At 40.4% G+C, this 21724-nt stretch overlaps 1 protein-coding gene across 1 annotated transcript in view; it reads left to right on the forward strand.

Annotated features, from left to right (window-relative positions):
* Nucleotides 1-16201, forward strand: part of CHN2 (chimerin 2) — a 327241-nt gene extending 311040 nt beyond the window's left edge. Inside the window, exons 10-13 of the mRNA XM_060020659.1 lie at nt 43-120; nt 2401-2538; nt 4213-4318; nt 14401-16201. Coding sequence (XP_059876642.1) covers nt 43-120; nt 2401-2538; nt 4213-4318; nt 14401-14572 — 494 coding nt within the window. The 3' untranslated portion in view covers nt 14573-16201. The remainder of the gene's footprint in view (nt 1-42; nt 121-2400; nt 2539-4212; nt 4319-14400) is intronic.
* The last annotated feature ends 5523 nt before the right edge of the window (nt 16202-21724 follow it).

The following is a 21724-nucleotide window of genomic DNA, read 5'->3' on the forward strand; positions in this document are numbered from 1 at the left end:
AGGAAGCTAAAGTTAAAATCTGTCTGTCCCTTTTTTTAACAGGATTAAAGTCAGAAGGGCTTTATAGAGTGTCCGGGTTTACTGAACACATCGAAGATGTCAAAATGGCATTTGACAGAGGTAGGTTTGCACGTTCTTGAGTGCCAAATGACTTATCCTTAGCGTCCTCTCTTTTGGAACCAGATTTTACTCATAACGGAAATGGGTTTTTAGAGCTACTGAGAGCTGTCCTTTAGGAAGCCAAGGAGTAACGGTTTACAAATATCATAGTTCTCTGCTTCTCTGGGGAAAGTGTTTTTTTAAAAGTCGTGGACAGTTGACCATATGGAGAAGTGAGTTTAAAATACTACTTGAAAATGATCAGACAGCATTCGGTGCCATTAAGGTTCTTGACTTGGTTGCCCGACATTTATGGTCAGTTCACATGGCACCAGGGCACCTTCTGCATCCTCCATCTCAGATCCCTTTGATTTCTTCTCCCAGAGCTCCAAAGAAGAGAGCATAGGGATGGGGTACCCCTGGCAGTGAAGCAGGGGAAGTTTAGGAGGTAACTCCTTTTGTTCTTTGTGACTGTGCCACACGTCCTCTGGGCCATATGCTTTCTTAGGTCAGATATCATGAGCCAACTTGGGAACTTATTAAAAATACAGATCACCAGGGCCCACCCTGGGGACTCATTCAGGAAGCTGAGTGAGCCCAAGAATCTGTATATCTGTTGAATGATCCAAATATTTCTGGTACAGCCAATCAGAGATGGAACATGTAGCCCACTAGCTAGGACCTGCACTCTGCAGAGTGGTAGACAAGGTCTCTGATGATCTAGCTGCCCTATCTGTCCAGGCTCATAGCAGTTCCTCCTGTCTGTATACTCTGTACCCCAGCAATACTGAAATACACCCTACCTCTTTTCACGAACAAGCACCTGGGTTCACGTTGCTCTGTCCATCTAGAATGTGTTCACATCTCTGCCTGGCAAGCACTTACCTATTCATCAGGTGTCAGCTCAAGTCTTTCCTCTGTCACGACTCCTCCCCAACCTCCCCAAGCTGACCTAAGAATTCCATTTCCTTTTCCTCTGCCCGCCCCCTTGTTTCCACGTCTCCAGCACAGCAGTCTTCTTATTTCCTTGTAATTGTTGAGTTGCAGGCCTGACTCCCAGTCTAACTAGAGTTATATCTGAAGGGAGTACAGTTGGCCTTCTGTATCTGCAGGTTCCATATCCATAGATTCAACCAATCATGGATCAAAAATTTTTTTTTGAATTCCAGAAAGTTCCAAAAAGCAGAACTTGAACTTGCCACATGCTGGCAACTCTTTATGTAGCATTTACACTGTATTAGGTATTGTAAGTAATCTAGAGATGAGTTAAAGTATACTGGAGGATGTGCCTAGGTTATATGCACATACTAAGCCATTTTACATAAGAGACTCGAGCATCCCTGGATTATGGTGTCCACACAGTGGGAAGTTCCTGGAACCAATCCCCCTTGGATACTGAGGGACAACCGTATGTCTTTTCTTCTCTGATGCACTAGGGCTTAATAGTGCCTGGCACGTGGTAGACTCTTAATAAATATTTGTTAAGTACATAAATAAGGGGATCAGATGGCATATCTGCTACACTCTTATTGTTTTCTGTACATTAGGAGCTTTTTTAATCCTCAGAACCAAATTTGCTGAGGCATTTGTTCTTTCAATTCTTTGTATAAAGGAAAATGCTAATAATCCCTATATGATTGAAACATTTTTCTATCCAAAAAGTTTTATAGACTGCAACAATTAAATTGGACTGGTATTTACTAATGGTAAAACAAAAAGTCAAAAAATGTCTTCAGAATGATTGTAAAAATAGTAAGAAATATAACATTACCTATACATGAGGGAAGGTTAAAGTTTCCCAGATTAAAGTCCTAGGGACTAGGGGAGAAATAATCAAGTGAAAAGAAACTTCAGGAAGCCTGAAAGAGACATTAGAAACTGAAGATATTCAACCATTATTTTCTGTATGTGATCTTCAAATCCAAGTCCAAAGACTACTAAATAAGAGATTCTTGATTTTTTTACTTCAAATTAGATTGTTATTCTGTTATGAACCTTGGTGTCTAGAATGTAAATTACTGTGCTAGATTTCTATTTAGCAAATTACCAGGGGCTGGGACCCAAAGAACTATTTTAAGTCTATTTCACTACTTTTTTGGCTGCACTTACCCTCAGACCCAAAATCCCTCTCACCAAACTTCTTTTGTTACTTCCTGCATCTCAGTGTTATTAGAAGCCAAAGTAGTCAGCTGAAACTTGTAAAGGAGCATTCATTGTTGGATCTTTTTTTTCTTTCTGGGCATGCTTTAACTTGGTGAAATAAGGTCCTAATTAGGAATTGGATCATTGATTGTTTTTCAGATGGTGAAAAGGCCGATATATCTGCCAACATCTATCCAGACATAAACATCATCACTGGAGCCCTTAAGCTGTATTTCAGAGACTTACCCATTCCTGTCATCACCTATGATACCTATTCCAAATTTATAGAAGCAGCTAGTAAGTATGGAGAACTAATTTTCTAATGGCACCAAAGTTTTAAGTGCAATGCTTTTGCCTTCAAGAAAATTAAAACTCAGACCTGATTAAATTATTGCATGAGGATTTGCTTTGCCAAGCGAGAGCACAATGGTACAGTTAAAAGAAAACCAGGCGTAGTTCACCAGCTGAGTTGACCCAGTACTAAGCCAGCTCTACTCAGCTGAAGCTAGGTGCCAGGCAGTTCTGTCTCTCCCCATCGTTTCTCCTATGCTGGGAACCAGCACAGTCAGGCTTACTCTTATATGTTGAAAGCAGAATGTTTCTGCAGCAAACAATCAGATGTTCTTCAATGAGGACTGTATAGATGAACTACTTTCATCTATTAGGCAGAATCCCATTGCTAATCAATTAAAGTCATACCCCAAGTTTTGCACGTGGATGCTGTTCAAAATTAGTAATAGGCCCAGAATATACTGTGTCAACTACTATACTAGGAACTCTCACCAATATCTTCTTGTTTAATCTTCCCATTTACCTGATGAATCACGTACTCTAATCCCATTGTACAGAGGAGGAAAGCTAGGCTTGGAGAGCTGAGCTCACAGGTCCAGGGATGGCACGTCAGCATTGGACTTCCATCAGTCCATAGCTGCTCATTCAGGGTTTGGCACTTGGGTCACCACCGTCAGGAGAGAGAACCATAGTGTGTATATGTGTGTTGGGGTGTGGGGGGAATTGCACTACACTTTGTCCAGGAGCACAGCGAGGAAGGGGAGATTTAGGTGCTAGAATGAATGACGTAGAAGTCAAGCACACCTCAAGGAACTTTTTATTAAAAAAATATATAACCTTTAAAGGTATGTGTTGCTAAATATAATAACAAGATGCCTGATGGGGAGAGATGGGGGCAGGCTGGGATTAGTGCAAGGTGTACTTTCCAGATGAGCTGTGGCCCTACTCCCTGGTGAGAGCATTCTTTCCTGGGTCCTGGTGGTCTTGGGGGAGAAGGTTCTGGAAGCAGGGTGCCCTCTGCCCCAGGAGGAGTGACCAGGGGAGCTTTCTTTGAGTGGCTGCCAATACCTACAGAGTCCTAAAAGGCAGAAGCATGCATGCTTCCTCCCATTGTTAATATACCTACTACCTACTTCCTAACCTGGACGGCACACTGGGCTTAACCGTGCCAACATTCTGGTGAAAAGTGCCATCAGTGCAGACTGAGCTGCCTGGCTCACCTGCCGGTGCCCTCGCATTGTAGAGTGTGTTCCGTCATGGAAGCCTGCCACGGAAAGAGCTGGTAGACAGCTTCAGGAGAACACTCCCAGGTGTGGTCCAATTTAAACTAAAGCTGGGGATAGTGAGTTTCCTAGCAAATCCAGTGTTCAGAAGATGGGCAAAACACAGTCGGTGCTTACGCCACCAGCAAGCATCTGCAGGTCTGCAGGTTTCTGGAGGGCAAGGGGCGTGGGCAGCCTCCTGCCACACAGCCAGTGGACGTTCAACACACACGTGGTTCCCAGCCTCAAAGCCTTTTCTGGAATACGGCAAGACACGGAACACATTGATTACTTTAAGTGAAATGTTAGTAGACTGCCCCTTTTTCTGCAACCTGAACAAACCAAACTTCCTGTTACTTCCCTGAAAACTTTAATGTTTCAACACTGCACGAATATTCATTACATGTGATCTTCACAGAAATCTCCAGTGCGGATGAGAGGCTGGAAGCGGTCCACGAAGTGCTGATGCTGCTTCCTCCTGCCCACTATGAGACCCTCCGGTACCTGATGATCCACCTAAAGAAGTAAGTTCACACCTCCTCGGCGCTGCTTCTGCAGTCCCTACCTGCCCTGGGCAGTTAACGCATCAGGAAAAGTTCATAGCCTCCCCAACCCGCTGCACAGACAGACCGCCCTTCAGAGTGAATTAGGCCGCCTTCTCCAGTCCAGCCCCATTCATAACTGCCAGCCACTCACTCTGTGGCAGGGGCTGCTCCGTGCTCTTTAGATGTGTTATCTCTATGAGGGGGGTACTGTTAGATGATATTGCTGAAACCTGGGGAGGTTCAATAAGTGATGCAGAGAGATGCAGTAAAGCCAGGACTGAAACCCAGTCTGAGCCGTGGCCCTTACTGTATCTTAACCATTTGCCTGCACTGCCTCCGCCTCTGCATCTTCCTCCCACACCAGCCTTGTGCTCTGTGTTCTGTTCGTCCTCCTGCTTATGAGAGTCCCAGATTCCTGAGGCTGCCTTCCTTCTGGACAAGCACATTCCCACTCTGATCTCTTGTTTTACTTGACATGTTAATTATCTATCACTGAGGGACAAATTGCCCCCAAACTTAGTGGCTTAAAACAATAACCATTTGTTATCGTGTAGTCTCTGTGATCAGGAATCCAGGTGGCTTCACTGGGTGCCTCTGGTTCAAGGTTTCTGATGAGGTCGCAGTCAAACTGACAGCCAGGCTACAACCTCCTCTGAGGCTTGAGTCGGGGAGCATCCACTTCCAAGGTCAGTCACATGGTGTTTCGCAGGATTCAGTTCTTCAGTGGCTATTAGACTGCAGGCCTCTCTTGCTGACTGTTCTCTGGAGGCCACCCTCAGTTCCCTGTCCTACGGGTCTCCCCATAGGCAGCTCACCCAAATGGCAGCTGGCCGCCCTTACAGCAAGCAAGCGCGAGCGCCCAAGATGAAAGATAGTCTTTCTGTAACCTAATCTCAGAAGTGATATCCCATTGCTTTTGCTATACCCTATGTGCTAGAAGCAAGTCACTAGGTCTAGCCCGTGCTCTAGGGGAAGGGGTTACAAGGGTATGAATTCCAGGAGGCAGGGATCACTGGGAACCATCTCAGAGGGTGCCTGCAACAGAGGGCTGCACACCAGGTTATCTGTGTGAGAGCACGCGAGACAGATGGAGATGGGTGTTCACACAAGATACGAAGTCTCTGGTTCCAGACTCTTACCTAAACCATCGATCTCTTTCCTTCACTGTACTTGTATAGTGAAGTCAATCAGTTGGTCTTTTAAAAAAAAATTGTCTATACCAACTTACAGATCCATTCAGTAAGTGAAAGGAAGCAAGTGGAGAACACTGTAGAAACAATAAGGTATTGAGGCTTTAACTCTTCTACCTTTAAAACATATAAACTCTTGCTCATATTCAACGTGATCAGGGGTGTAACATGTAGCTTAGAAGAGTCCCATTTTGACTAATTTATTTTTTAAAATTTATTTATTTTATTTATTTTTGGCTGCATTGGGTCTTTGTTGGTGCACGTGGGCTTTCTCCAGTTGCGGAGAATGGGGGCCACTCTTCGTGGCGGTCTGCGGGCTTCTCATTGCAGTGGCTTCTCTTGTTGTGGAGCACAGGGTGTAGGCGTGCGGGCTTCAGTAGTTGTGGCACGTGGGCTCAGTAGTTGTGACTCGTGGGCTCTAGAGCGCAGGCTCAGTAGTTGTGGCGCACGGGCTTAGTTGCTCCGCGGCATGTGGGATCTTCCCGGACCAGGGATTGAACCCATGATCCCTGCATTGGCAGGTGGATTCTTAACCACCGCACCACCAGGGAAGTCCCTGATTAATTTATTGAATTTAAGAGTACAAGTAATTTTGGGATTAAAAAAAGACTTGTATGACAGCATGGCTTTTAAATACCTCTAAGTTATTTCTTTCAGTGCCCAACTGTTACACTTTGGAAGGCAAAGTATCATTATCAGGAGAAATGCTGACGTGCCAATTATTTAGTATTTTTACTATGGTGGGTTTGCTAGCCATCTTGTTTGGTCAGGTGTGGTGCCTGACGTAGTGGGGAAATACGAGCACTTTGAAAGTGAAGTATGTCTTCTTTCTTACCTCCCTCTTAACTTTGCAAGGTGAAGGTAATGCAAGCTGAATTACCCTTCCTAAAATAATGCTAAATGGCTAGTCTTAATTAGCTTCAAGAGAATAAACACAAAGGGATGGCTTTCTGTGCAAAACCTAAGTTAATCCTATTTTGCTCTTCTTTGGAGAATGTAATCCTTTTTAGATCTGTTAGAAACGTCCTAAAACCTAAATCCTTAAACCAAAATATCAGAGAGATCATAGTTTTATTCTACTTGGAAGGTATTAAGCCAACTTTGGAGTTTGAACTTCATCTTTTAAAGGCTTTGCAGTTCTTGAACATGGATGTTGAAATGATGATTTTCTTTTTTTTTTTAATATTTATTGTAGTTTTTTAAAACATCTTTATTGGAGTATAATTGCTTTACAATGGTGTGTTAGTTTCTGCTGTATAACAAAGTGAATCAGTTTTACATATACATATGTTCCCATATCTCTTCCCTCTTGCGTCTCCCTCCCTCCCAACCTCCCTATCCCACCCCTCTAGGTGGTCACAAAGCACTGAGCTGATCTCCCTGTGCTATGCGGCTGCTTCCCACTAGCTATCTATTTTACATTTGGTAGTGTATATATGTCCATGCCACTCTCTCACTTTGTCACAGCTTACCCTTCCCCCTCCCTATATCCTCAAGCCCATTCTCTAGTAGGTCTGTGTCTTTATTCCTGTCTTAAACCTAGGTTCTTCATGACATTTTTTTCTTTTTCTTAAATTCCATATATATGTGTTAGCATACAGTATTTGTCTTTCTCTTTCTGACTTACTTCAGTCTGTATGACAGACTCTAGGTCTATCCACCTCATTACAAATAGCTCAATTTTGTTTCTTTTTATGGCTGAGTAATATTCCATTGTATATATGTGCCACATCTTCTTTATCCATTCATCCGATGATGGACACTTAGGTTGTTTCCATCTCCAGGCTATTGTAAATAGAGCTGCAATGAACATTTTGGTACATGACTCTTTTTGAATTATGGTTTTCTCAGGGTATATGCCCAGTAGTGGGACTGCTGGGTCATATGGTAGTTCTATTTGTAGTTTTATAAGGAACCTCCATACTGTTCTCCATAGTGGCTGTACCAATTCACATTCCCACCAGCAGTGCAAGAGTGTTACCTTTTCTCCACACCCTCTCCAGCATTTATTGTTTCTAGATTTTTTAATGATGGCCATTCTGACTGGTGTGATATGATATCTCATTGTAGTTTTGATTTGCATTTCTCTAACGATTAATGATGTTGAGCATTCTTTCATGTATTTGTTGGCAGTCTGTATATCTTCTTTGGAGAAATGTCTATTTAGGTCTTCTGCCCATTTTTGGATTGGGTTGTTTGTTTTTTTGTTATTGAGCTGCATGAGGTGCTTGTAAATCTTGGAGATTAATCCTTTGTCAGTTGCTTCATTTGCAAATATTTTCTTCCATTCTGACAGTCGTCTTCTGGTCTCGTTTATGGTTTCCCCTGCTGTGCAAAAGCTTTGAAGTTTCTTTAGGTCCCATTTGTTTATTTTTGTTTTTATTTCCATTTCTCTAGGAGGTGGGTCAAAAAGGACCTTGCTGTGATTTATGTCATAGAGTGTCCTGTCTATATTTTCCTCTAAGAGTTTCATAGTTTCTGGCCTTACATTTAGGTCTTTAATCCATTTTGAGCTTATTTTTGTGTATGGTGTTAGGGAGTGATTTAATTTCATACCTTTACATGTACCTGTCCAGTTTTCCCAGCACCACTTATTGAACAGGCTGTCCTTTCTCCACTGTACATTCCTGCCTCCTTTATCAAAGATAAGGTGACCATATGTGCATGGGTTTACCTCTGGGCTTTCTATCCTGTTCCATTGATCTATATTTCTGTTTTTGTGCCAGTACCATACTGTCTTGATTATTGTAGCTTTGTAGTATAGTCTGAAGTCAGGAAGCCTGATTCCCCCAGCTCCGTTTTTCGTTCTCAAGATTGCTTTGGCTATTCGGGGTCTTTGGTGTTTCCATACAAATTGTGAAATTTTTTGTTCTAGTTTTGTGTAAAATGCCAGTGGTAGTTTGATAGGGATTGCATTGAATCTGTAGATTGCTTTGGGTAGTAGAGTCATTTTCACAATGTTGATTCTTCCAATCCAAGAACATGGTATATCTCTCTATCTATTAAAACCAAGATACTTTATTCTATTTGTTGCGGTGGTAAATGGGAGTTTTCTTGATTTCACTTTCAGATATTTCATCATTAGTGTATAGGAATGCAAGAGATTTCTGTGCATTAATTTTGTATCCTGCTACTTTACCAAATTCATTGATGAGCTCTAGTAGTTTTCTGGTAGCATCTTTAGGATTCTCTATGTGTAGTATCATGTCATCTGCAAACAGTGACAGCTTTACTTCTTCTTTTCCGATTTGGATTCCTTTTATTTCCTTTTCTTCTCTGATTGCTGTGGCTAAAACTTCCAAAACTATGTTGAAGAAGAGTGGTGAGAGTGGGCAACCTTGTCTTGTTCCTGATCTTAGTGGAAATGCTTTTAGTTTTTCACCATTGAGGATGATGTTGGCTGTGGGTTTGTCACATATGACCTTTATTATGTTGAGGAAAGTTCCCTCTATGCCTACTTTCTGCAGGGTTTTTAACATAAATGGGTGTTGAATTTTTTCGAAAGCTTTCTCTGCATCTGTTGAGATGATCATATGGTTTTTCTCCTTCAGTTTGTTAATATGGTGTATCACGTTGATTGATTTGCGTATATTGAAGAATCCTTGCATTCATGTAATAAACCCCACTTGATCATGGTGTATGGTCCGTTTAATGTACTGTTGGATTCTGTTTGCTAGTATTTTGTTGAGGATTTTTGCATCTATGTTCATCAGTGATATTGGCCTGTAGTTTTCTTTCTTTGTGACATCCTTGTCTGGTTTTGATACCAGGGTGATGGTGGCCTCGTAGAATGAGTTTGGGAGTGTTCCTCCCTCTGCTATATTTTGGAAGAGTTTGAGAAGGATAGGTGTTAGCTCTTCTCTAAATGTTTGATAGAATTCGCCTGTGAAGCCATCTGGTCCTGGGCTTTTGTTTGTTGGAAGATTTTTAATCACAGTTTCAATTTCAGTGCTTGTGATTGGCCTGTTCATATTTTCTATTTCTTCCTGATTCAGTCTTGGCAGGTTGTGCATTTCTAAGAATTTGTCCATTTCTTCCAGGTTGTCCATTTTATTGGCATAGAGTTGCTTGTAGTAATCTCTCATGATCTTTTGTATTTCTGCAGTGTCAGTTGTTACTTCTCCTTTTTCATTTCTAATTCTATTGATTTGAGTCTTCTCCCATTTTTTCTTGATGAGTCTGGCTAATGGTTTATCAATTTTGTTTATCTTCTCAAAGAACCAGCTTTTAGTTTTATTGATCTTTGCTATTGTTTCCTTCATTTCTTTTTCATTTATTTCTGATCTGATCTTTATGATTTCTTTCCTTCTGTTAACTTTGGGGTTTTTTTGTTCTTCTTTCTCTAATTGCTTTAGGTGCAAGGTTAGGTTGTTTATTCCGTATGTTTCCTGTTTCTTAAGGCAGGATTGTATTGCTATAAACTTCCCTCTTAGAACTGATTTTGCTGCATCCCATAGATTTTGGGTGGTCGTGTCTCCATTGTCATTTGTTTCTAAGTATTTTTTAATTTCCTCTTTGATTTCTTCAGTGATCACTTCGTTATTAAGTAGTGTATTGTTTAGCCTCCATGTGTTTGTATTTTTTACAGATCTTTTTCTGTAATATCTAGTCTCATAGTGTTGTGGTCGGAAAAGATACTTCATACAATTTCGATTTTCTTAAATTTACCAAGGCTTGATTTGTGACCCAAGATATGATCTATCCTGGAGAATGTTCCATGGAACATTCTGAAATGTTCAGAACATGAAACATGTTCATGTTTCTCAAGGATACACTTGAGAAAAATGTGTATTCTTTTGTTTTTGGATGGAATGTCCTATAAATATCAATTAAGTCCATCTTGTTTAATGTATCATTTAAAGCTTGTGTTTCCCTATTTATTTTCATTTTGGATGATCTGTCCATTGGTGAAAGTGGGGTATTAAAGTCCCCTACTATGAATGTGTTACTGTCCATTTCCCCTTTTATGGCTGTTAGTATTTGCCTTATGTATTGAGGTGCTCCTATGTTGGGTGCATAAATATTTACAATTGTTGTATCTTCTTCTTGGATTGATCCCTTGTTCATCATGTAGTGTCTTCCATTGTCTCTTCTAATAGTCTTTATTTTAAAGTCTATTTTGTCTGATATGAGAATTGCTTCTCCAGCTTTCTTTTGGTTTCCATTCACATGAAATACCTTTTTCCATCCCCTTACTTTCAGTCTGTATGTGTCTCTAGGTCTGAAGTGGGTCTCTTGTAGACAGCAAATATATGGGTCTTGATTTTGTATCCATTCAGCCAATCTGTGTGTTTTGGTGGGAGCATTTAGTCCGTTTACATTTAAGGTAATTATCGATATGTATATTCCTATTCCCATTTTCTTAACTGTTTTGGGTTTGTTATTGTAGGTCTTTTCCTTCTCTTGTGTTTCTTGCCTAGAGAAGTTCCTTTGGCAGTTGTTGTAGAGCTGGTTTGGTAGTGCTGAACTCTCTCAGCTTTTGCTTGTCTGTAAAGGTTTTAATTTCTCCATCAAATCTGAATGAGATCCTTGCTGGGTAGAGTAATCTTGGTTGCAGGTTTTTCTCCTTCATCACTTTTAATATGTCCTGTCTGTCCCTTCTGGCTTGCAGAGTTTCTGCTGAATGACCAGCTGTTAACCTAATGGGGATTCCCTTGTGTGTTATTTGTTGTTTCTCCCTTGCTGCTTTTAATATGTTTTCTTTGTATTTAATTTTTGACAGTTTAATATGTGTCTTGGCATGTTTCTCCTTGGATTTATTCTGTATGGGACTCTCTGTGCTTCCTGGACTTGATTAACTATTTCCTTTCCCATATTAGGGAAGTTTTCAAGTATAAGCTCTTCAAATATTTTCTCAGTCCCTTTCTTTTCCTCTTCTTCTTCTGAAACCCTATTATTCGAATGTTGGTGTGTTTAATGTTGTCCCAGAGGTCTCTGAGACTGTCCTCAGTTCTTTTCATTCTTTTTTCTTTATTCTGCTCTGCAGTAGTTATTTCCACTATTTTATCTTCCAGGTCACTTATCCGTTCTTCTGCCTCAGTTATTCTGCTATTGATCCCATCTAGAGTATTTTTAATTTCATTATTGTGTTGTTCATCATTGCTTGTTTCATCTTTAGTTCTTCTAGGTCCTTGTTAAATGTTTCTTGCATTTTGTCTATTCTATTTCCAAGATTTTGGATCATCTTTACTATCATTATTCTGAATTCTTTTTTAGGTAGACTGGCTATTTCCTCTTCATTTGTTAGGTCTGGTGGGTTTTTATCTTGCTCTTTCATCTGCTGTGTGTTTTTCTGTCTTCTCATTTTGCTTATCTTACTGTGTTTGGGGTCTCCTTTTTGCAGGCTGCAGGTTCTTAGTTCCCGTTGTTTTCTGTGTCTGTCCCCAGTGGCTAAGGTTGGTTCAGTGGGTTGTGTAGGCTTCCTGGTGGAGGTGACTAGTGCCTGTGTTCTGGTGGATGAGGCTGGATATTGTCTTTCTGGTTGGCAGGTCCACGTCTGGTGGTGTGTTTTGGGTTGTCTGTGGACTTACTATGATTTTAGGCAGCCTCTCTGCTAATGGGTGGGGTTGTGTTCCTGTCTTGCTAGTTGTTTGGCATATGATGTCCAGCACTGTAGCTTGCTGGTCGTTGATTGGAGCTGGGTCTTGGCGTTGAGATGGAGATCTCTGGGAGATTTTCGCCGTTTGATATTACGTGGAGCTGGGAGGTCTCTTGTGGACCAGTGTCCTGAAGTTGGCTCTCCCACCTCAGAGGCACAGCACTGACTCCTGGCTGCAGCACCAAGAGCCTTTCATCCACACAGCGCAGAATAAAAGGGAGAAAAAGTAGAAAGAAAGAAAGAGGATAAAAGAAAAGAAAATAAGGTAAAATAAAGTTATTAAAATAAAAAAATAATTATTAAGAAAAAATACCTGTTCTTTGCTCAGACAGGACAGGGTTAAAGGAGCCACTGATTCGGGGGCTCCGGCTCACTCAGGCCGGGAGGAGGGATGTGTACGGAGTGTGGGGCGAGCCTGTGGTGGCAGAGGCCAGTGTGACATTGCACCAGCCTGAGGCGCGCCGTGCGTTCTCCCGGGGAAGTTGTCCATGGATCCTGGGACCCTGGCAGTGGCGGGCTGCACAGGCTCTCGGGAGGGGAGGTGTGGAGAGTGACCTGTGCTCGCACACAGGCTTCTTGGTGGCGGCAGCAGCAGCCTTAGCATCTCATGCCCGTCTCTGGGGTCCGCGCTGAGAGCCACGGCTCACGCCCGTCTCTGGAGCTCCTTTAAGCGGCACTCTTAATCCCCTCTCCTTGCGCACCTTTTGGGAGGTCTGAGGACTTCTGTCAGTGTTCATTAGGTGTTCTGTAGGAGTTGTTCCACATGTAGATGTATTTCTGATGTATCTGTGGGGAGGAAGGTGATCTCCGCGTCTTACCTTTCCACCATCTTCCCCTAGATCTTGGAGTATAGTTGATTTACAATGTTGTATTAGTTTCAGGTGTACAGCAAAGTGAATCAGTTACACATATACATCTGTCCACTCTTTTTTAGATTCTTTTCCCTTACAGGTCATTACACAGTATTGAGGAGAGTTCCCTGTGCTATACAGTAGGTCCTTATTAGTTATTTTATATAGTGTGTATATGTCAATCCCAATCTCCCAATTTATCCCACCCCCCTCACTTTCCCCTGGTAACCATAAGTTTATTTTCTACAACTGTCATTCTATTTCTGTTTTGTAAATAAGTTCATTTTACCATTTTTTTTTAGATTTCACATATAAGTGATATCATATGATATTTGTCTTTGACTTACTTCACTCATTATGACAGTCTCTAGGTCCATCCATGTTGCTGCAGATGGCATTATTTCATTCTTTTTTATGGCTGAGTAATATTCCGTTGTGTATATGTACCACATCTTCTTTCTCCACTCCTCTGTCAATGAACATTTAGGTTGATTCCAGGTCTTGGCTATTATAAATAGTGCTGCAATGAACATTGGGGTGCATGTTATCTTTTCGAATTATGGTTTTCTCCAGATATATGCCCAGGAGTGGGACTGCTGGATCATATGGTAGTTCTATATTTAGTTTTTAAGGAACTTCCATACTGTTCTCCACAGTGGCTGTACCAATTTACATTCCCACCAACAGTGTAGGAGGGTTCCCTTTTCTCCACACCCTCTCCAGCATTTATTGTTTGCAGATGTTTTGATGATGGCCATTCTGACCAGTGTGAGGTGATACCTCACTGCAGTTTTTATTTGCATTTCTCTAATGATTAGTGATGAAATGACAATTTTCAATTCCAACAATAATTACTGCTCCAGACCTCATCCTGTGGGAACTAGAAATAATATCCAACTGCTTTTTCGTTTGGCCACATTCCAGCTATTTCCCAGTCTCATGATGATGGCTTGACCTCTCTCCTCAGGCACTAGCCCTGCCAGCAGCCAGGGAATCTGCCCTCAGCTTCCTGGTTTGCCAGCATACAGACCAGTAGACAGCGACAAGAGGGAAAGAAAAGACATCCATACAAGCCTAGACTAAATCTGTATGCACTATGGGCCACCTAATAATCTACTGCCCCTTCAAACCAATATTCCCTCACTGAGAGTTCCACGTTTATTTAGTAAGAAGGACTGATTTTATAATTTTAAAAAGTGTGTCTACACCAGATTGACTTAGTAGTTCACTTCTACTGGCTGAAGGCAATGTCAATAATCTAAAACTTTTTTTAGTCAGAAAATTACCTTTTAAGAAATACTTCTGTATACTTCCAATTCTCAATTTTCTTTTGCAAATCCCCAAACCAGAGAAGTTCATAATCAGTATACAAATCCACCCTCGAGTCTGTATAATGCCTCTGTGTATATGTCTGTCTTGCAGGGTGACTCTGAATGAAAAGGACAATTTCATGAATGCTGAAAATCTGGGGATCGTATTTGGGCCCACCCTGATGAGGCCCCCTGAGGACAGTACCCTCACCACCCTCCATGACATGCGGTACCAAAAGCTGATTGTGCAGATTTTAATAGAAAACGAAGATGTTTTGTTTTAATCCACCAGGGAAGTGAGCTGAATGGCCCGAGCCCCATCTAAGTTGATAAGGCTAAAGAAATAAAAACATCTTTTACACCTGGTTTTCCAAACAAGTGGTGGAATTTCCTAGACCACAGAGGATCGCCATGTCGGCTACTGTGTCTCATAGACACTGGCCCCCTCCACAGGAGAACAGCAAGGATGAGGGTGAGAAAAAGCCCTCGCCTGGGTCTTTGCTGTGCCTCGTATGTCTGTTTTGCTGGAAGAGTGATTAATAAATCTTTCTTTAACTTATTAAAAAACAACGTAGACCTTTAAACTTCAGTCTTATCAGTAATAAAAGGGAACTTAATTCATAGAGGTACTTGATACAGTTATACATTTTCCACTTACAAAAAGAAGACAATTCTATATGTTAAATGTTAAATGAAACTTATATTGTAAAATGTATTTTTATTTTAGCTGCAAGAATGTTACTTTATTTTAGCAAATAGAACTCAATGCAGTGCATTGATTATTACCCTGTGTACCTTGTCCTGCCTTCTTGCTGCGATCCCTGAAAAGTTTACCATGAATGCAGTATTATCTTGACATACCTCTGTCCTTATCAGTGCTTTGCAATGAAATTTCACCTCCCACCTCTGTCCCTGCTTTTGATAGATTTGCTGTTAAGCACTGGCATTTTGCTGTCTTACGGTGTATGTTTATAGCAATTGTAGGATGGTCTGAAACATCCACAAATTTTCTTTCCATAAAAATTTTGTGAAATCCCAAAGTATGTTCTATGAATTGGTCATAGTCTTTCCATATCATGTGTGTACATCACAGAACATGCAGAACGTGGTCATTTTACATAAAATAATTTGGAAACACTGGTTATAGCTGGGCCATGTAAAAAGTTAGCACTTCTTTCTTTTCAGGCAAGCATTCTGAATTCATCTGTTAATGTCAAGTTGCATTTTTGCCACATTTCTATTTATGAGAAGTGAATCTGCAGAGTCATTGTTGATTTTTTTCATTTTTGTTTTATAAACAAGCCTGTTTTTTAAAGTAAGAATGAATGTTTGGTTTTTTACAAATATGTGTTCCTCCTTGATCAAAGTAACTCTGATGGATAATAATTTAATATGATTTGATTGCTACAGTCCTATCTTATTGGTTATATTTATCTTAGCATGAGCTTTCCACACCAAGATTTCTATATTTTGTAACATAGGTAAAATATTTAAAACGTCAAAAACTGTCAATCTAAATTTTTTTCTTAACCCCAACTACAAAGTCTTTTCCTCTCATTATCTGAGATGATTCATGTCATTACTCACTAGTCTTGTTTCGGAGTGACCAGAAGAGAATTACTGTGTGATGAGCCAGCTGAGAGGGGAGAGGGCAGTGCAGTTGTTATCCTAGAAAGTCCTGAGGGCTATGTGGATGGACTCCGCTGGCACACGGGGGTCAGAATGGTTCTGCTTGGTCCCTGCTAGTATCGTTCCTCCCAACTGTACAGATTTGTTTGTTGTAGCTTATGTACTTCTTGATACTGTCAAAAAACTATCTGGAAATGGTTTTATTTTGTGAAGTGAACAATACTTTGTAATTTATGATAGTGTAAATGGAAGGAAAAGCATTAAATGTATTAAATTCTTCTGTCTATCATTTTGGAAGACGTGTTGGGGGAAAGGGGGGCAGAATATTCAAAACACTGCTCCCAGATGGATTGTGGGCAATAAAGTGTCTACCATCACCAAGACACGATGAGAAAACAAACACCCCATGGAGTCCACACCTCCTGGCCCCTCTCCCTCCTCCAGCTTCCTCCTGAGGAGCCTGCCTGCAGTTAAGATTCCAATACTCCAGCTTCCCTTTCTATAAAGACCCATTGTGTTTGTCCTTCATTGAGAGATGTGGTGTTTAGAGCAGATCACCCTAGGCAGCTTGCAGGAGGGCAGAAAAAGAGTTTTGGAGCCAGAAAGACTTGACTTTGAATAGCAGATCTGCCTCTTATCAGCTGCATATGACCTTGGGAATGAGTTCGCTTACCTGAAAAACTGGGTTTGGAAATATTCTGATTGGGACACCTTAGATGAAATGATGATCTAAAGTAATTAGTCATAGTTACTTCTTATTATCATCATTATTTTAAGAATGATGACTTAGGAGGGGAAAGGAAGACACATGAGAGAAAAGGATTTGTCACGGGTTAAATCCAAGTCCGAGTAGTAATAAGGGGTATTATTATAACAGGGCTCTATAATGTGTAATGAGGTTCACTTGACTCCTTTTCTCGAATGTGATTACAACACCTGATCCCGTCTACCTGCCTTTAGTCTGAAGCCTGCTCTGATACCCATGCCTATCTTCCCCACCATCTGGCAGCCTGACGTGGCTTCTCTTACCTGGCTTGAAATTCCTGCCATTGGAATAACTCTAGTAGTTAGACCTGAAAGGAGGCAGTGTTGTTTCCAGAACCCACTGTTAAATTGCCCACAGGTGGGTTGTGGGAGACGGGACGGGGCAGTGTGGGTGGGGGAAGACCTTTTTCTCTCTCCCGTTAACATAAATGGGCACCTGGTCTCCAAGCTCAGAAGGGGCCTGGTGCAGAATTTCAAGGACAGCAGCCTGGAAGGGACGAGGGAGGGGAGATACGGGGAGTTGAGGAAAGTCACATACCACTACAGGTGTGCTGCCTGGGCCATCCTGCCTCCAACTGAAAACCCAACTCAGGTAGCTTACAAATTCCCAAGATCTATCAATCCACAAATTTACAGTCAATCTTTTGATATTTAAAAATGTAATGTTCATTAATTTTCAACCAACATTTATCAAGCACTTATTAATGGGCCAGACACTGAATACTGGCAAGGAAAAGGTTTGTCTCACTGGAAGAATTAAATAATAAGTTTAGTTTGGCTGGAGAGCAAAAGCTGGTCATGCTAAGGATTTTGGACTCTAACATAAAAGGCGATGGTGCTACAATTTTTTTTTTTAAATAAACTTAATTTTGGAGTAGTTTTATATTTACAGAAAAGTTGCAAAGATACTACAGAGAGTTCCTGTGTACTCCTCACCCACTGTCCCCTAATGTTAACATCTTATATAACCACAGTACATTTATTTAAACCAAGAAACCAACATTAGTACATTACTATTAACTGAACTCCAGGCTTTTTTCGGATTTTATGAGTCTTCCGCTAATGTCCTTTTTCTGTTCCAGGATACAATCTAGGACACCACATTGCCTTTAGCATTAATTGCTAAATTATTTATATTAATTTATAATATTTTTATTATGTTATTTTTTATTATATTTTTATTATAATATATAATATAGATAATATATATATATTATATGTGTATAAATATATATATTTATATATGCAAATGAAAAATATATATTTATATATATTATCTATATTATAATTATATATAATTATATATGATATTTTTTATTTTAATATAATATTATAAATTATAATTTATATTAATGCTATTATTAAATAGCATTAATAGCTAATTAATTTAGCATTGCCTTTTAGCAAGAAACAAATGACACAATCTTGTTTACATTTTTTAAAGATCACTTACTTGACTGTGGATCCATCAGAGAATATGCAGGCAGATGGGGGTAGTGAAGGTAGATGCAGGGAGTCACTTGGATGTTCGTTGTTGTCATTGTAAGTCTAAGGTGATGTAGCCTGGATCAGGTGGTAGCAAGGCAGAGAAAAACAGACAGAACTGAGTTATATTTAGGAGGCAGAGTTGAAAACGTCTGGTTATAGATTGGATTAGAGAATCAAGGACGACTCCCACACTGCTTAATTTGACAACTGGATAATATTTCTTGAAATGAACACAAAGAGAGCCAGAGGTTCTTGAGGGGTGGAAAAAGTAAGGAGGATGATGAGTTCCATGTTGGACATGATGAAATAGGGATACCTGTGAAATTTCCAGGAAGAGATATTTCATGAGCAATTGCACTAACAGACCCAAGCTGGAGGTAGGAATTTAGGAGCGACACCCGAGGTAATAATTGGAACCAAGGTAATAATTGAATAAGAGTGCCCAGGGACCCAGAACAGAGAAATACAGGAGAGGCCTGATTCAAAGTTCTCTACAGCACCAACATTCAGGAGAGGGGATGAGAAGGAGGAGAGGGCAAATGAAGTCCATTTTGATAAAATATAGAGGGTCTCATGAGTGTGGTTCAGAAAGACTCTTTCCTTGTCTTCAGGTTCGTTTCACAATGTCCTAGTCCATTTCGCTGTTCCACTTCCATGTATTTTGCTACACGCGAGGCACCATGTTAGACCCTATGCTTTGGAGCGGTTTGCTTCATTGGATGCTTTGTAAATGCAAATAAGCCAGGGTCATTTTTTTTCCTGAGTTGAAAAGATATTGTCACACTCAAGGACCTCCTTCACTGCCTTCTACTGCCATTTGTACATACGTCTAATCCCATCGGTTATCACAAAGTACTGCAATTGTGTGTCCATCTGTCTCCCACTGAAGTACAGGCTCCGTGGGATCAAGAATGGTGGACACCATCACCCTGATACCAAAACCAGACAAGGATGTCACAAAGGAAGAAAACTACAGGCCAATATCACTGATGAACATAGATGCAAAAATCCTCAACAAAATACTAGCAAACAGAATCCAACAGCACATTATACAGATCATACTCCATGATCAAGTGGGGTTTATTCCAGGAATGCAAGGATTCTTCAATATACGCAAATCAATCAATGTGATACACCATATTAACAAACTGAAGGAGAAAAACCATATGGTCATCTCAATAGATGCAGAGAAAGCTTTTGAAAAAATTCAACACCCATTTATGATAAAAAACCCTGCAGAAAGTAGGCATAGAGGGAACTTTCCTCAACATAATAAAGGCCATATATGACAAACCCACAGCCAACATTGTCCTCAATGGTGAAAAACTGAAACCATTTCCACTAAGATCAGGAACAAGACAAGGTTGCCCACTCTCACCACTCTTCTTCAACATAGTTTTGGAAGTTTTAGCCACAGCAATCAGAGAAGAAAAGGAAATAAAAGGAATCCAAATCGGAAAAGAAGAAGTAAAGCTGTCACTGTTTGCAGATGACATGATACTATACATAGAGAATCCTAAAGATGCTACCAGAAAACTACTAGAGCTAATCAGTGAATTTGGTAAAGTAGCAGGATACAAAATTAATGCACAGAAATCTCTGGCATTCCTAAAGAAAAGAATAAAATATCTAGGAATAAACCTATGTAAGGAGACAAAAGACCTGTATGCAGAAAACTATAAGACACTGATGAAAGAAATTAAAGATGATACAAATAGATGGAGAGATATACCATGTTCTTGGATTGGAAGGATCAACACTGTGAAAATGACTCTACTACCCAAAGCAATCTACAGACTCAATGCAATCCCTATCAAACTACCACTGGCATTTTTCACAGAAATAGAACAAAAAATTTCACAATTTGTATGGAAACACCAAAGACCCCGAATAGCCAAAGCAATCTTGAGATCGAAAAACGGAGCTGGAGGAATCAGGCGCCCTGACTTAAGGCTATACTACAAAGCTACAGTAATCAAGACAGTATGGTACTGGCACAAAAACAGAAATATAGATCAATGGAACAGGATAGGAAGCCCAGAGATAAACCCATGCACATATGGTCACCTTATCTTTGATAAAGGAGGCAGGAATGTACAGTTGAGAAAGGACAGCCTCTTCAGTAAGTGGTGCTGGAAAACTGGACAGCTACATGTAAAAGTATGAGATTAGATCACTCCCTAACACCATACACAAAAATAAGCTCAAAATGGAATAAAGACCTAAATGTAAGGCCAGAAACTATGAAACTCTTAGAGGAAAACATAGGCAGGACACTCTATGACATAAATCACAGCAAGGTCCTTCTTGACCCACCTCCTAGAGAAATGAAAATAAAAACAAAAATAAACAAATGGGACCTAATGAAACTTCAAAGCTTTTGCACAGCAAAGGAAACCATAAACAAGACCAAAAGACAACCCTCAGAATGGGAGAAAATGTTTGCAAATGAAGCAACTGACAAAGGATTAATCTCCAAAATTTATAAGCAGCTCATGCAGCTTAATAACAAAAAAACAAACAACCCAATCCAAAAATGGGCAGAAGACCTAAATAGGCATTTCTCCAAAGAAGATATACAGACTGCCAACAAACACATGAAAGAATGCTCAACATCACTAATCATTAGAGAAATGCAAATCAAAACTACAATGAGATATCATCTCACACCAGTCAGAATGGCCATCATCAAAAAACCTAGAAACAATAAATGCTGGAGAGGGTGTGGAGAAAAGGGAACCCTCTTGCACTGTTGGTAGGAATGTAAATTGATACAGCCACTGTGGAGAACAGTATGGAGGTTCCTTAAAAACTACAAATAGAACTACCATATGACCCAGCAATCCCACTACTGGGCATATACCCTGAGAAAACCATAATTCAAAAAGAGTCATGTACCAAAATGTTCATTGCAGCTCTATTTACAATAGCCCGGAGATGGAAACAACCTAAGTGTCCATCATCGGATGAATGGATAAAGAAGATGTGGCACATATATACAATGGAGTATTACTCAGCCATAAAAAGAAACGAAATTGAGCTATTTGTAATGAGGTGGATAGACCTAGAGTCTGTCATACAGAGTGAAGTAAGTCAGAAAGAGAGAGACAAATACCATATGCTAACACATATATATGGAATTTAAGAAAAAAAAAATGTCATGAAGAACCTAGGGGTAAAACAGGAATAAAGACACAGACCTACCAGAGAATGGACTTGAGGATATGGGGAGGGGGAAGGGTAAGCTGTGACAAAGCGAGAGAGTGGCATGGACATATATACACTACCAAACGTAAGGTAGATAGCTAGCGGGAAGCAGCCTCATAGCACAGGGAGATCAGCTCGGTGCTCTGTGACTGCCTGGAGGGGTGGGATAGGGAGGGTGGGAGGGAGTGAGAGCAAGGGGGAAGAGATATGGGAACATATGTATATATATAACTGATTCATTTTGTTGTGAAGCAGAAACTAACACACCATTGTAAAGCAATTATACTCCAATAAAGATGTTAAAAAAATAAATTAAAAAAAAGAATGGTGGACACCATATGCTGGTC

The sequence above is a fragment of the Delphinus delphis genome, chromosome 9, assembly GCF_949987515.2.
Source record: "Delphinus delphis chromosome 9, mDelDel1.2, whole genome shotgun sequence".
In the NCBI taxonomy this organism is placed as follows: domain Eukaryota; kingdom Metazoa; phylum Chordata; class Mammalia; order Artiodactyla; family Delphinidae; genus Delphinus; species Delphinus delphis.